This window comes from Pelophylax lessonae (genome assembly GCF_965119305.1).
Source record: "Pelophylax lessonae genome assembly, chromosome: 9".
NCBI lineage: Eukaryota > Metazoa > Chordata > Amphibia > Anura > Ranidae > Pelophylax > Pelophylax lessonae.
In genome coordinates this window covers 234,107,572-234,125,217 of record NC_138776.1, presented here as the reverse complement: position 1 = coordinate 234,125,217, position 17,646 = coordinate 234,107,572, and the positions used below count along the sequence as shown (strand labels likewise).

Genomic DNA, 17,646 nt, shown 5'->3' with positions numbered 1-17,646 from the left:
AAGGAGGAGTAGCCCAAGCCAACTATTTACATATGATTTTTTTTACTGTGCGTTCTTCTTTATAACATCTCGAGTATGATAAAGTTTGAAACACAAAATCATAAATTATAATATAATAAATAACTATTTACAAGTCAAAGTATATATATATATATACACACACATATATATATATATATACTTTATACATATATATATATATATATATATATATATATATATACACGTGTATATATATATATATATATATTGTGAGGGATTAGCTCGGTTGCGGGTGTGGATGACCCCCTTGGGGGGGTTCGTTACACAGAGAGATAGCCGAGGAGTAGTTGAAAACAACAGTCTATGGTTTATTCTTGCAGTTTTCTTCACACAAGTGCAAGCATCAAAAACAGGATAATTCAAAAATAAACATAAATAAAATAAACCCTTGCCACTGTGGGCGGCTACCTTCACACACTGGAACCTACCTAGGGAGTCTGTCACAACCTACTGCTGGGCAGACATTGCTGATCATACAGCAGACACTCAATAGTCCATTTATTTTCTCTTCACACAGAAAATGTCCATTGTTTTTTCTTCACACAGAAAAAGTCCATGACCTCACCTTGAGAAGTCTTCAGTCTGCTCTCCTATACTCACACAGCTTCAGGAGGCAGCAATCACCAGTCATCCTCTTGATAACTTATAGAGGCCTTAATTGCCTCATTCTGAATAGCTGAAGGTTTTTCAACTTCCTTATACCCTCCTGGCTACCGCTGCAGCCGACACACTATAGTAATTGGTGAATTTTCTAAACCAGGTGGAAATGTATCTCCTGTCTGTTGTGACAACATCCACAGATTTACCTGACTTCCTGTCACAATATATATATATATATATATATATATATATATATATATATATACATATACATATAGTACAGTAAAACTGCAGGAAAGGGCACTGGGGGGCAAACTAATGTCAATTTATTTTATTTAGTAATGTAATCCAATAGGAATACAATATATCAGTGTGTTTGTGTGTTTTACTATTTGAATTTGCCGCCGGTTCCACCCCCATGTGACGTGACGCTCGCAGGAGATGGAAGCCCGGGCTCACAGATCTGGCCACCGTATGCTGCAGGGACACATCGCGGGATCCCGGGGACAAGGTAAGTAACCTCTACCAGGATCCAGCGATGCTCCCTGGTGGTTCCCCGAGTGTGGCTCGGGGGTTACCACTAATGGCACTGAAATTCCACCCCGAGCCACACTCGGGAATACCGCTAAGGAGGTTAATGACCAGGCCATTTTTTTGTGATTCGGCACTGCGTTACTTTAACGGACAATTGGGCAGTCCTGCTGTACCTAAATAAAATTGATGTCCTTTTTTCCCCACAAATAGAGCTTTCTTTTGGTGGTATTTGATCACCTCTGCTATTTTTATTTTTTGCACTATAAACAAAAGTAGAGCTACAATTCTGAAAAAATAAACAATATTTTTCACTTTCTGCTATATAACATTGCCAAAAAAAAATTAAAAATCTAAATTTTTTTAACATTTTAGGCCAATTTGTTATCTGCTACATATTTTTGGTAAAAAAAAAAAAATCGCAATAAGCGTATTTTGATTGGTTTTCTCAAAAGTTATCGCGCCTACTAACTACGGGAAAGATTTATGTCATTTTTATTGTTTTTTTTTTGTTACTAGTAATGGTGGCGATCTGAGATTTTTAGCGGGACTGCAACATTGTGGTGGACAGATCGGACCCCTAACTGACATTTTTGACACTTTTCGGGGAGGACCAGTGACATTACTACAGTAATGTGTGCTAAAAATATGCACTGTTACTGTAATAATGACACTGGCAAGGAAGGGGTTAACACAGTGGGTGATCAAGGGGTTAAATGCGTACCTGGGGGGGGTTGTTTCCAACTGTATGGGGGCAAGGCTTATGAAATTACCATAGAGACATGTGATCCTATATAGAAGGATCACAGGCACTCTGTGATTATTCCAGGGAGAAGAACGGTCAGATGTGTTTACAACAGCTGACCGTTCTTCTCTCTCAGTGGGGAATGATCGTGGGTGTCAGGCGGCAATCGGAGCCATCTGCCCGTGCTTTGAAGTCTCTGCTGCCGAGTGGGGGCGGGAGCAGCGCGCACTCGCCCCCTAGCTGCAGGCGCGGGACCAACGTAGAGCTACGCCAGTTCGCACAGGAGGGCCAGCCTGTCGCAGTATATATGTGGTGGGCCGTCCGGAACTGGTTAACACATGGTTATGCTAAAGCAGCCATTCAAATGAATAGGCTGGCTAACACACCACTACAGACTAAAAATTTAGCATGCATCGTTTTTGAAAGCACATTATAATATTTGAAAGTGCTTTGCCATGCATTGCACTGGAATGGTGGGCTCAATTCTGAATAGTGACTCTTAACAAAAAGTTCTGGCGCTACTCCAAAGTTTGAAAGTCCTGGAATGTCCCTTCACAGAGGGTACACAAAGACATATAAGCAAAGTTTATGTGTTGATGATGTATTGAGATAGCAACACTGTTCGCCCAATCCCAGATGCAAGACAGCATTAAAAATGTACTTGAAAATGAATGTATGAGATGGCGCTCAGTTTGCATATAAATGGTAATAAACCCCAGTATAGACTTGGGTGAATAGTCTCATGAACACTTTATTGCATTGATCCAATAATTAAAACATGGTATGGATGAAACAAGAACAGTCCTACCGCCCCTTGTAGCATCTGGACATTCACACCGATAGTATTGGAAATCCTTAGGGAACCGGTGGCTACTGTTGGAAACTGGCTGGCAGATAGGGTCGCAGGCAGGAGGGCTCAATCGGTCTGATGTGCGGCCGCTTCTTCAGACCGGAGCCTCTGTGTCAAACACCCTCGGCGCCTGGTGTAAGCCTCGGGAGTCGCACTTTGATGACGTCACTGCGTGGGACCGAAGATCCGCTGACGGCCGGCTACAAGGTTACCCGGATGTCAAGAAGGATGGGGGACTGGCTGAATTTGCTTCTGAAGAGCCTCCCGATCGCCACAACAACATGTTTCGCTACAATAGTAGCTTTATCAAGTTGTGGCAAGAGGCGATCGGGGGCTCTAAGAATCCAAACGATGGGTGGGGTTAGGCGCACTGGCCAATAGGATGACCCCAAGCTGCTGAATCAGAAAAAACACTAGGAAATCAATACAATGAAAAATTCAGATTCAAATTCAGAAGCAAATTCAGCCAGTCCCCCGTCTTTCTTGACATCCGGGTAACCTTGTAGCCGGCCGTCAGCGGATCTTCGGTCCCACGCAGTGACGTCATCAAAGTGCGACTCCCGAGGCTTACACCAGGCGCCGAGGGTGTTTGACACAGAGGCTCCGGTCTGAAGAAGCGGCCGCACATCAGACCGATTGAGCCCTCCTGCCTGCGACCCTATCTGCCAGCCAGTTTCCAACAGTAGCCACCGGTTCCCTAAGGATTTCCAATACTATCGGTGTGAATGTCCAGATGCTACAAGGGGCGGTAGGACTGTTCTTGTTTCATCCATACCATGTTTTAATTATTGGATCAATGCAATAAAGTGTTCATGAGACTATTCACCCAAGTCTATACTGGGGTTTATTACCATTTATATGCAAACTGAGCGCCATCTCATACATTCATTTTCAAGTCAATTCTGAATTGTAGTAATGTGCATGTTACAGCAGCAGACTGGTGTAAATGGGCCCTGACACTTTTATTTTAGGTTTCAGCAGCTTGGAGGCCTGCTAATACACAAGTTAACAAACCCACCGCTAATAATAATTTGTAGTCTCTGCTTCAAATGCACTAAGGAAGAGGTGTGGTGATGCTCCTGATTCTTTATAAATTTCAGTATGATTCGGAGACAGGTGGACCCTATATATAAAGCTGCAAGGGATCAGTTTCCTGTTCATTTGTCAGATATTCTCAACAGATAAATGCCTGCCGTTTGTAATTATAATACAGCAAATTATGCAACTGCCAGCTTCAACATTTTTATTTTTTTACAATCTATTTTTGAAGAAGGAAATAAGAAACAGCAGAGGGCGCAATCTAAGTGTAGTGTAAAATAACTTTTATTTCCTCATTGAAATCACCTGGAGACAGGGAGTTCAAAAATGAAGATCTAATATGCCATTCTCCTACATCATTTTTTTTAAAACGTTCGGCAGCTGGTAATTTCCTGGAGACAGATTCAATGATCCAAACTTGTAAGCCTTAAAAAATGTTGTGTCATTAAAATGTCTAGGAACACCATGTTTACTATTCCCATCCTCCACAAACCTTTGTTGCGCCCCAAATCTCACACGTAAGATTCTGATAGTCCTCCCTACATATAAAAGCCCCACAGGACATGTAGCGCTACCCCTGCAGGAGCCGCCACAGGGTATTTTTTTCACAGCCAGGTACACATTCTTCGGCTCATTATCTTCAATGACCAGTCTAGGGGATTTGATTTAATTTTTTATTTGGAGAACTTGGATAGGAGAAGGGAATTAGTGGGATACTCCAAAGGGGATTTGATTTAATTTTTTATTTGGAGAACTTGGAGAGGAGAAGGGAATTAGTGGGATACTCCAAATAACCCATTCATAGGTGAGAACAACTCTTTCCATTGAACTGTGTAGCAGATTATCAGTAGAACCATACAGCAACTGTACGGAATGAACAAGTCCCTTTGTAGCAGAAGGAACTCAGTGAACTTTGACTCTTCAAAACACTAGCCATTGTCCCCTTTAGCTTGCACCCAGCAGCCGACTTCTAGAACTCCAGGGGATCTAACAGCACAAGTCCCAGGGATCCAATGTGGGGAGCCTGTACTCACAAGGCTTCTTAAGCACCAACAGCAGCCTTCCTCAGTAGTACCAGATAGGATCCACAGACATCCTCCCTCAGTCAACTCTCACAAGAACCATGGGTTACAGCTTCAATATTTCAGGCCCTTAGGTCGCCCACCTGAGGCTGCATGGCAGCCCACACTGAGGAGGGGCAGATGCCCCCTCCCCTCCTGGACCTCTCGCTCTAGGGGAAGACCCAGAGCCTATGTGCTCTTCAGATATAAATACAGTTACCCAGCATGCGTTGGGGCACATCCCCTTTTAAAAGGTTCCAAAGGTTCCCCATCACTGGTCTAGGGTTTAATGACACTTTATTAATATAGAGTTGCCTCCACCCCTCTGGGAAGTATTTTAACAAGGTTTTTCAGTGCTTCTGTGGGAATTCGTGCCCATTCATCCAAAAAAGCATTAGTGAGGTCAGGTACTTAAGTTGAATCATTGGGTGTTTTAAAGTAAAGCTAAAGGAAAAACTTTTTCTTTAGTTTTGGATAGAGTGGAGATGGATTAGAATCCCTGTCAGGTTTCTATTGTGGTCCATGGTCCCGTTAGGGAGATTCCCCCTCTCTATTTCCTGTTTACCATTATGACTGAAAGTAAAAGAAAATCCCAAATTTTGGGTTGTCCCCAGAAAAGTATTAGAGGAGAAATATTCCAAGGAAACATTAGTTCTAGTGACCTGGGGGGGCCCAAGGGAATCCCTTAATTTGAGGGATTTCCTCTTACTTCCTGTTTGGCTATGGGACATGAAGTAAAGATATATCTACTGGGACACAGATGGCATACAATAAACTGACAGGGTTATAATTCCCCCATACTCTATCCCAGTGCTCCCCAACCTTTTTATCGCCACGGACCGGTCAACGTTTGATAATTTTTCCGTGGCCCGCTGAGGGGGGGGGGGGAGACGTCAATGCAGAGTGACCAGCGTGCCCCCAATCAATGCAGAGAGCCACAGCAAGCATCCATCAATGCAGAGTGCCACAGCCTGCCCCAATCAATGCAGAGTGCCACAGCATGCCGCCTTCAATGCAGAGTGCTACAGTGTGCCCCCATCAATGCAGAGTGCCACAGCATGCCCCAATCAATGCAGAGTGCCACAGCGTGACCCCATCAATGCACAGTGACCACAGCATGCCCCCAATCAATGCACAGTGACCACAGCGTGCCCCCAATCAATGCACAGTGACCACAGCATGCCCCCAATCAATGCACAGTGACCACAGCGTGCCCCCAATCAATGCACAGTGACCACAGCATGTCCCTAATCAATGCACAGTGACCAGCGTGCTCCAATTAATGCCCCAAGTAATGTTCTTTGGGAGGACCGGTACCGTTTGATCCACGGACCGGTACCGGTCCGCGGCCCGGGGGGTTGGGGAACACTGCTCTATCCAACATGAAAAAAAAGTTTTGCCTATAATTCTACTTTAAGTTCTCCCCAAAGGTGATCAGTAGAGTTGAAGTCAGAGCTCTGTAAAGACTGCTCAAGTTCCCCCAAACCAACTTTGTCAAACATTGTCTTTGTGGACCATCAATAGGGGTGTCTACAAACGATTGGCCATATGGTGTAAAATGAGCTTTGAACTGGCATCTCATTTTTTTTTTTTTTTTTCCAATTATTTTTTTTTCCAATAGGCATTTCATATACAGTTGTTAAAGAACCTCAGGAGAAACATAAAAAAGTATTAGCTCGTAGTGGTCATTTAAGTTAGTTGTATCAGGTACTATCAAAGACCATTTGCCTTCCAAACAGCCTGAATTCTTCATCACATGAATTCATGTAGCCAAATAGACCCTTAAAGAATTTGGTCTATACTTACTCAATAGCAATAGGCAGCTTTTTCAGCCACATATTCATATTGCACCCACTGTAGCCACAGTTTGCTCATCTTATTTGAATGGAGTAGAATTGGAGTGGTCATCTGTTTCATAAGATTAAACAACAAGTGGCTGGGGATTCAGATTTTACTGCCCCCCACCCATCCTGGCGCCCTAAGGCGGCTAATCCACCTTATGGTTGCACCGGCTCTGCTTGCACAACCGACCTCTGACACACAGGCATTTTTTTACTACCGCTGATACCGAGACATTTATAACTCCTGACTGCTATCCCAGGGGCATTCTTTTATTCTGACTACTAATGTAGGGGAATTATGTACTTCCACTTTCCACCAACACGAGTTACTGACCTCTGATGTAGAGGCATTCTTTTTCTTCTACTGACCGCAGTCCATTGCCCAGTTATTGAGTTGTTCAGTAAAATGGCCCTTTGTTTACAAAGTTTGAGGACCCCAACTCTACAAACTAGTGTGTTAAAATTTAATGAGCAGGTCTTAATAATACTGTATGGCCATGGAGTATATTTCCAGTTTTAACCGATATCTATGAAAAAGAATAACTTTGAATTTTTGGGAAAATTATTTTTGTAGGTGAGATGGGGTGACAAAGGTTCCACTGAAGAGGGTGCCAAGCTGGAGAAACCCAAAAATGCAGTTATTAAACTTCCAGAACAAGAATATGAACCCTGGGAGCCAAAGCCAAAGAAACCCTCAGGACGTCGTGGCCCACAAGAGAGGAAATGGTATAGTCCAATCAAGGTAAAGATCATTTTTCTTTGTATATCCTCTGACTTTTAATAGATTAACTTATTCTGACAGAACATATTAATGAATAAATTGTATGGATTTTGAACCACCAACCTGCTAGTTATATCACTTGGAGCAGTGATATCTCAGTACATGAACTCACAACATTTTCCCAAATGTCCCAACTATGACAAAGAGGGTTAAGATTTTTTACATTTTACACTTTACACTATGATTTATGCAGTAGGACATATAAGATGTTATTACATCATTAACCATTTAAGCCCCGGAAGATTTTACCCCCTTCCTGACCAGGGCCTATTTTGCGATTCGGCCCTGCGTGACTTTAACGGACAATTGCGCGGTCGTGCGACGCTGTATCTAAACGAAATTGATGTCCTTTTTTTCCCCCCACAAACAGAGCTTTCTTTTGGTGGTATTTGATCACCTGTGCGATTTTTTGATCATGCGCTGTAAACAAAAAAAGAGCGTCAATTTTGCAAAAATAACAATATTTTTCACATTTTTTTATATGAAATTCCCCAAAAAAAATGTAAAAATCAAAATTCTTTAACATTTTCGGCCAATTTGTTTTATGCTACATATGTTTGGTAAAAAAAAAAAAATCGCAAAAAGCGTATTTTGATTGGTTTGCGGAAAAGTTATCGCGTTTACTAACAAAGGGAAAGATTCTTGTCATTTTAGTTGTTTTTTTTGTTAACGAGTAATGGCGGCGATCTGCGATTTTTTTTGCGGTACTGCGACATTGCGGCGGACAGATCGGACCCTTGACTGACATTTTTGACACTTTTGGGGTTACCAGTGACATTACTGCAGTAATCAGTGTTATACATATGCACTGTTACTGTAAAAATGACACTGGCAGTGAAGGGGTTAACTGTATTGGAGAGGGAGGGGTTAAGTGTGACCTAGGGGTGTGCTTCTAACTGTGATTGGACATGGCTACTGGTGTAAAAACAGAGATCAACGGTCCTACATAGTAGAACCATCTGATCTCCATTCTTACACAGGGAAGAATGACAGGCGGCTTTATTTACATCAGCCGCCTGCCTTTCTTCCGGTGTCATGGACGATCGCGAGTGCCCGGTGGACATCGGGTCCGCCGGGCACACGCCCGGGGGGGTCCGTGACCGTGTGGGAGCGCGCCTCTGGCGGCGCGCGCTCACTCCCTAGAAGCCTCACAGGCTAGTGACGTAGGCCTATGTCGCTTTGCCTGTGAGGGGCTGACCGCCGCCGTAAATAGTCGTGCGGCGGTCGGCAAGTGGTTAAAGGAAGCCTGTTTATGGAAGGCAGAACAGAGTAAACCTAATCTCTAATGCTATCTCTTTCTGCAGTACACGGGTTATCTGTTAGGGCTTATTTAGAAACAGGATACCTCCATAAAGTGGATCTGTTCCCACTAAAGGACTGGAGATAAAGAGACTGTGTTGCATAATTCCTGGAATTTTTCAAAAATTATTAATTCGTATATAATGTATGCTGTTCCATTGGCCTGCACATACCTGCATTCTTTTTGTAAAGAGCCTCGGGAGCCCCTAAATTCAGGGCACTCAATATGCACATCTGCTGAAAAGTCAAAGTTCTATCACACAAAAAGTCAGCCAACCCATAGCACTGAAGGAGTCAAATAATCAATCTGATAGACTAGACCATTATACAACTAATCTCATAATGGTTGTTTTTTATGAGGCATAAGGCAGACTTTTTATGTCCTATTTGCCACAGTCCTAGTCATAACAGGTTTGTCATCAGTGTATAGCTAATAGTAGGTAGTTACATTCAGCTGGACTTGTTCTGTAACAGAACAAGTCCAGTTGAATGTGACTAAGTACTGCTAACTCTACCATGACCTGGATAAATGAGAACCTTCATAGAGAGGTTAGACATCACGTCTGGTCAATTGTTTTTCTTGAAACAGAGAATACCCCCTAAGGAGTGGGACTATATGGATAACCAGACATCCAAAAAATATTCAAGTAGAGTTAGATAAAAAAGTAATTTTATTGTACATACAGTATAAAATGTATACAGAGACTGAACATCTCTAAATTACATGGAACAATTAAAGTTGAGGATCACGGCCTACAACACTGGGCCATATGAGCAAATAGTGACTGTAGTGTGGCATATGTTTCAAACAGACCCAACACGTTTCAGATATGGCCACCCTTCTTCAGGGGTCTGTTAGTCAGGAGCTTATGAATTCCACAAATGTCACCTGTATCGACCAAGAACCTGTGTATTTAAAAGCAGTATCATACACCAAAAATGTTATAGATGCTGGGATAGGAGATTAGAGAGCACAATGTAGGTAGCTAAAAAAGCAAAAGATTATTGTCACAATATGTCAGGGCATGTCTCTCGAAGGTCCCTACTGAGGCCGGAATGACATCCCGGAGAAGTTAGCTCCGTGACCACCGGCCTCATCACTCATCAACAGGTTGGTCATCAGTGTATAGCTAATAGTAGGTAGTCACATTCAACTGGAGTTGTTCTGTAACAGAACAAGTCCAGTTGAATGTAACTAAGTACTGCTAACTCTACCATGACCTGGATAAATAAGAACCTTCACAGAGAGGTTAGACATGTCTGGTCAATTGTTTTTCTTGTACCATCGATTCTATTAATTTCTCTCAAGTCCAGCCAGACTGGATGTTGAATGCCTTTAATAATGGAACTAATAAATATTTTTTCTTCTACTGTGTCACAATCTGTCGGTTTATATTGATACAAAAAAACTACTTTACAGGTATAAAAATTTATCAGAATACTAGCTTAAATTTTTTTTAATTTGATAGTACATCAATGAAAAAAGGAACATGCCTTTCACTGGGCATGAGAGAAGAAACTAATGTGTAGTTATTTTCGTGTAATTATTAAAGCGGAGTTCCGCTTGCTTTGCTTCACCTGAAAAGGAATTGGATAGTTAGGATTATTTTTTTTTTTTTACTTACCTCGTAATTGTAGAAAGAAATACTCACCTTTTTTCACTTCCTCCCTCTGTGGCCGCGGCCCGCGCCTTCACTTCCGGTTTGCAATGATTCCTGGGAGCTGAACGTCATCGCTCCCAGGAATCAATGCGACGACACCGGCCCCGCTCGTCACTTCCGGTGCGACGCCGCATTCCCTGCTAAACAGCTTCTGGGCATGCCCAGAAGCTGTGGAGGAATGCGGCGCCACACCGGAAGTGACGAGAGGGGCCGGTGAAGGCGCATTCTGGGAGAAGAAGACGCGGAAGAGGACGCAGAAGAGGATCGCGCTGGCTTCAGCTGTCCACAACAGAGATGGCAACGCTGTGGAAGAAATTGTATAAGTGAGTATTTCTTCTTGCAGGTAAGTGCGAACCGGGACATATCAGAGGCTATCCATTGTGGAATGTACTAGCCCTGACTGTCCCGGGGGTATGTTCATTGAAAAAATGTTTCTGTGCCCGGAACTCCCCTTTAAGGCATCTGGTGATAATTTGAAATAATAATTACTGGATTTTTTTATATCTGCAAAAAAAGTGATTTATGGCCAAGCAGTATATTAGTTTTGTATAAATTTCCATAAAATGTTATGTTTAATTACAGGGCAAACTGGATGCTCTCTGGGCACTGCTAAGAAGAGGCTATGACCAAGTATCCCTAATGAGACCTCAGGCAGGAGATAAGGTAAGAGGGATTACATAAAAATGTCTGTCTGCAAAGAACTTATTTGTGTAGTTATAAATGCAACTACTGGATCCGTGTATAAGATAACCTTTTCTGAAAGATAAAAATAAAATTTTCTGTACATTTTTAAAAATACATAACATGACCAAACATTCATGCATTGCAAAGATCTACTCCATATGTTTTTTAATTATTATTTTGCCCAAGCCATTTTTGGTATTTGCATCTCAACACTGGTATTTGTGCATTTACTAGTTTTAATAGGAAATTCAGTGATAGACATTGATTAATGTACCGATTAGTCATGCTTGTATGTTGTATTTATTTGAAAATAGAGGAATTACAATGGTTAAATCTTGTATCTGCTGGTTACAGACAATCCTTATGCTCAATGCTACCCAGACCAGCACCAGAATATATTAAAGGGCTTCAAGGGACATGATATGCAGCTAATAGGCCCTGACATGAGCAGGCAAATTGTCTCTTACACCCAGCTCAGAGTAGCTGGACCCTGGCACATTTTTATCAGCAGAAAGGCTATAGAAAATGATATGCTAGACATGAATCCTCTAATTAGGAGACCTTCTAATACGTTTACATTTTTTTTATGGACAATATGAATCAATTTTTTCTGAAAATTTAAGCAAATTTGACAAAAGTTCAGTAGACGTTGTATATCAGAATGCTCATAAGCAAAGGAATACCAGCAAATATTCTAGTAAATATTCTTTTGCCATTATTGTTTGTTGTGCAAACCATTTTAGAGTGAATATTTGTTTGATTGCTGTACAGTACCTTGTTTTTTTGGCTAGTGGTAGTCAACCTAGGCAGACCATAATTTGATCATTTTTTTTTTTGTTCAACCAGCCAGTTGAAATAAAAAACAACCAGATTCCTCCAACCACATGTTTGAGGTTCATAATTCTCCCCTCTGAGCTATGGTATTCTGACAGTGGAATATATAGACTGTGGCGTTGATCGGGCGGAGAAAATATTATTCTGTACAACCTCCCAGCCAATACAGGGCCAGCTTTACTCCATACAGTGAATTTTAGGTGCACCCCCTGAAATCACCAAAGGGCTGTTTATAATATTCAGAGTATGTAATGGCAGAAAACTGTCAAGGACCATAGATATACTACACAGAGCCGGTAGAGGGGGGGGGGGGGGGGCGGAAGGGAGGGGTCCCCTAGGCGGCACCATTTAGTAGAGGAAGGGGGCACAGCGCAGCACAGGTGAAGTGTGTGTGACTACTAACACACCGGGCGGGCAGGCGAGCAGCCGCTAATAGCTGTAACGAAGTGAGACCTTCACTTCCCTGTCAGGCGGGTATCTCCGCTGACAGGGAAGTGAAGGGCTCACTTCGTTCCAGGCAGCCTATAGCAGCCACTCACCTGCCCTGCCTGGTGTGTTAGTTCATACCAGGGGCGGACTGACCCATCTGAGTGCCCGGGACCAGTGGGGGGCCCCATGAGAGGCTCCTGGGGATGAAGTCAGTGCCAGATCAACGTCCGGCATTGTGCTTCACTGAGTGAAGATTCCTGTTAGGCTGCCTTCAGTTCTCCGAATTCCCTGCATGCCTCCTCTCTCCCCTCGATGACCCTCTTGCTTGCTAGGACTGGCACTGCTCACGAGTACGGACACAGCTTGGTCGGCTTGGCATGGCACTACTCCCGGTTTTTAACATTGGCGTCTATAGGAAATCTTGGTCAGCTTGACATGGCACTGCTCCTTGTTTTTAACATTGGCATCTATGGGAAATATTGGTTTTGAAATGACACTGACTTTTTCTTTATACCCCGGGGGCGGGGGGCGCAGTTTGCCTTCTTTGCCCTGGGCACCAGATGACCTTGTTCCGGCACTGATACTACAGCAGATGGTTAGAGACTTAAAACTTACTATAGGAGTGGTTTGAGATTGAAGACATGCTACAGGAAGCAATGGGGTTGATTTACTAAAGGCAAAAGACTGTGCACCCTGCAAGTGCAGTTGCTCCAGAGCTTAGTGAGGTGAAGCTTCACCTTACAAAGAATAACCAATCACAGACAAGGAAAATAAAAAAAAAAAGCATTTTTATTAACACATGATTGGATGATGGAAGTCAGCAGAGCTTCCACTCATTTAGTAAGCTCTGGAGCAACTGTACTTGCAGTCATCATAAAGACGTTCATAGCTTGGTGTCATCTGCAAACACAGAAATTGTACTTTTACTCCCAGACTCTATATCATGTATAAAGAAATGACCTTGGCAAAGACAGATTTTTTTTCAAGCTAAAAAGATGTTCCCAACCAATGTTGTCCAATTCTATTGGGTGTAGTGATGGTTTTTACCTAGAATGGTGTTCACGGGATCATTTAATTCACATGATTCTAGCAAACTTTTAAAGCTTGACCAGCCTCAGGAATCAAATCAGTTTTGAAGGGCTTCTTTTATTAATTATGTTCAAAGCATTTACTAATGGCGCTTTTCCACTGCATGGAACCGTACCGGTTCGGCACGCTTTTGTGCTTTTCCACTGCTGGTACCGCATGGTATAGGGTAGGAACGGTTCGGTACGGTACGGTATAGGTTTGCTTTTCCACTTCATGGAACCGAACGGTACGGTACGGCTCTGAAAAAACAGTACCTACTCGATTGTGGTTCCAACAGGTACCAAACTGGTACCATATCCCACAATCCTTTGCATGCAGTTACTACTAGCCACTGATTGGTCAGAGAATAACACCCACCCCGTTGTTATCCCACCCACTTAACTTTAGTACTACTTTAGTGGAAAAGCAAACCTATACCGTACCGTACCGAACCGTTCCGACACTATACCATGCGGTACCGCAGTGGAAAAGCAAACCGGGCCAAGCAGGGCCGAGTAGAGTCGAGCCGGTACTAGCCGGTACTTGCAGTGGAAAAGTGCCATACGTATATAGACAAATGTTAGTACAACAGAATGGAGTGAATAGGGAGCCCTACGAAAGAAGGTCTGAAATACAGTATATGCAGGACCTCCATCATTTTAGGTGACTGATTGCATTTAATTTGCAAAGACTAGAACAGAGCCCATGAGATCAGGATGATCTAAGTATTGCCAAGAGTAGGAAGGTTGTGCAAACATAGATTTTTGGAAAACCATACTACTGGGAAAAACCATACAGCTCTGATAACAATATTGGAAAAAAAGGGTGATTTTCTGCGCTAAAAATTACTATTCCATATATGAAAGTGACTATAAATCATAAAAAAATATATACCCTATGTGATATAGGAGAGAAGCTGCTACATGGACCTATAGAGAATCCCTGATGATAATGCAAAAATTGTGTAGCGCTAATCCAAAGCTTCAATATTTGAAATATATACCATTAAAATTAATAATGTGCAACAACAAATATAAGTGTGGAGTGAATATGTTCACAGAAATTCAAAGAAAAAAGCCTAAATGAAAATTCAAATATATATATATATACAAAAATATATATAATCCCTGCGATTTTGAGTTGCTAGGATATTACCAGCTAAAATAGTGATAGTAACCCAAACAATTATATGAAGTGAATAGGTTCACAAAAAGCAAACAAAAAAAATAAAAAAAAGTATTGTATTGTAACAAAAGATAGATCCCTGCGATTTTTCAGTCGCAAAAATTAATAAAGTCCCACTGTGTTTGAAAAGGTGAGTGTTGTCTTCTGTAGGAACTTAATGAAGGCTTGTGATAACAGAAGCTGCTTACCAAATATAGTTGGTCCACCAAATTAATGGACAGACCTTAACTCGCTTTTTGATACAGTGATAATAAGATCCACTTCCTGAGTATCTCCTTGGTATGAAGGGAAGAAAGCTCTCAGAGGTAGATGTTCACAAGACCCAGATACACATGGTCACCCAATCAAGGGATGGACCTCACCCAGCTTGTAATGTCGTTCAAGAAAACCTCAGACATACTGTATTTTCTGGCGTATAAGACTACTTTTGAACCTCAAAAAAATCCCCCAAAAATGGGGGGTAGTCTTATACGCCGAGTATAATATCTCCAAGGTAACCTAAGTATAAGTATTACCGGTAGATCATGTAATGGGGGGTCGCCTTATACGCCCAGTCGTCTTATACTCCGGAAAATACGGTATATAGCGATGAATGAACATTCAAATACCTGTTTATCTGCAGTCTTCTTTTCTCTACATCTGTTTGTTCAAAGTCGTGAATTCATAAAGCTTGTCTGGGGGTTCTCACAGATACTCTCCTGTGATAGGCTGAAGAAAACCTGTCACTCACAGCTGTCCACTCCTCCCAGCTCCTCTGTGGGATTATATATACAGTAAAACCTTGGTTTGAGAGTAACTTGGTTTGAGAGCGCTTTGCAAGACAAGCAAATTTTTTAAATAAATTTTGACCTGATATACAAGCAATGTCTTGATATACAAGTAGCGTCATGTCACAACTGAGTATAAAAGGGATGAGAGGTCCCTCTAAAGTGTAGCAATATGGTTACATTTAATGAAGGTTCAATATTTAGCAGCTCACATGGTTGATGATTAAAACAGGCACATCTAAGTATGCAGGCATCCGGGGTAAAGCTGTCCACATAGACCATTCTCTGCACTGCCATCTTCATCACACCCTTCCACGCTGCGCTCCATGAGCGATTCAAAGTCTCGCTTTCAGATCACTCTACTGCAGGGTAGTCTTCCCAATCACAATTGCAGACTGACATCTGTGAGAGCCAGTGGTTCAGAAGATGGTCTATGTAGACAGCTTTACCCCGGATGCCTGCATACTTAGATGTGCCTGTTTAATCATCAACCATGTGAGTTGCTAAATGTTGTACCTTCATTAAATCTAATCATATTGCTACACTTAGAGGCGCCTCTCATCTCTTTTATACTCTGTAGCTCCTGCTGGATTTTGCTTCTAATCCCCTTGTGGAGGAGGCCATTTGTGGATGGACATTTTATGATGAAACAACTTTTCACATTGCTATAATCTTTGTATATAGACTATAAACTGAAAGACTTATGAATAAATGGTTGTGGAACGAATCATCTGAGTTTCCATTATTTCTTATGGGAAAATTTGCTTTGATATACGAGTGCTTTGGATTACAAGCATGTTTCCGGAACGAATTATGCTCGCAATCCAAGGTTTTACTGTATTTTTGTATATATATATTTGAATTTTCATTTAGGCTTTTTTCTTTGAATTTCTCTGATAACAATATTAACAACAAAGTAATAACACAAAAGTTTTCTTCCATTGTTATCAGCTGAGACACGCCGAGTTTCACGTTTCAGGGCTTGTAGCATTGTTGGCTAAATACTATGGCGAATCTACTAGAAAATACAATATTACATACCCTGCCCCATAGTGGGTTCTCCTAAGTAATTGCCTTGGAATCAAACACAGCTCTTTTCCACAGCTGCTTTTCTCTACACAAAAATAAATAATGTGATTTGATTTGCCTTCTTGTCTTTTTTTTTTTATATATTTGAATTTGTCATTTATTTCTTCTGCTTGTTTCAGGGGCGTTGCATTAATTTCACCAGGGTTAAGGCTGATGGATCTCAGACTATCTATAAACCACCTCCTAAAGCTGCACCACCAAACCCTTCTCCAAGTCCGCCTCCAAGTCATTCACCCAGCCAAGCACCAAAGCAGCCTCCGCCACAAAGACAGCCCCCTCCAGGTCCTCCGCCATCGCGAATGCCTCCAGGACCACCACCTGCACGCCCACCTCCTCAGCCCATGCTTTGAGTTCATATCACGAACTTCTGTATGCTGGACTGTATTCGATCCTTTAAAAACAACTGCACAGGAGTAGTAAAGAAGCAGATCTGGGCTTATGTTAAAACGCAATTTTTTTTGTAGTCTGTTTTCTGTAAAATTCAATTAGTTGATCATTTTATAAAAGCCCATCTTTTTGATACATTTTGTATTTATAAGGTAATGAAATTATCAATGTTTGATCAATTTGTATTACCTATCTTGTGCACTTATCTGTAAACAGGCTCTTGAAAGATTGTTTGGATGCTGGTTAATGCACCAGAAACAGGTATATAATTAAGGACTTATCTTAGTATGTCCTCTTTTCAGCATGTGATTTCATCAAATTTCTGCTCTACTAAAGCTGCCCGTATTTTTTTTTTTTTTAAACGGAGAAAAAGAACTTCTGTTGCCTGTGCACAACCCTGACCTCACTCCAACTTAACCACAGTGGGATAAATTGGAATGTTCACAGCAAAGCAGGCCTGATCATTAAACATCAGGACATGACCTCACTAATACTCTTTTGCCTGTAGAAGTAATTCCCACTTACATTGTTTTACTCATGGAAAGCTTTCCTAAAGAGTAGATTGTAGCAAGCAAAGACCTACTTCATTTTTTGCCCCTGGTTCGAGAATGGAACATTGGACAGATAGGTGCCCAGATATCTTTGGCATATAGTCCAATTTATTGTCAGAAAATCTGTGAATATATGGATTGCAATTTCCTTTCTATAAACAACTGAGTCTTCACTTCCCATCAAAATGTGCAAAGTCTGCCAT

At 41.8% G+C, this 17,646-nt stretch overlaps 1 protein-coding gene across 1 annotated transcript in view; it reads left to right on the top strand.

The window, feature by feature from the left end:
- The window catches only part of ANTXRL (ANTXR like), a 237,486-nt gene extending 220,109 nt beyond the window's left edge, over positions 1-17,377 (top strand). The window contains exons 16-18 of the mRNA XM_082268219.1: positions 7,283-7,450; positions 11,032-11,112; positions 16,625-17,377. Of these exons, the coding sequence (XP_082124345.1) occupies positions 7,283-7,450; positions 11,032-11,112; positions 16,625-16,855 (480 nt within the window). The 3' untranslated portion in view covers positions 16,856-17,377. The remainder of the gene's footprint in view (positions 1-7,282; positions 7,451-11,031; positions 11,113-16,624) is intronic.
- The last annotated feature ends 269 nt before the right edge of the window (positions 17,378-17,646 follow it).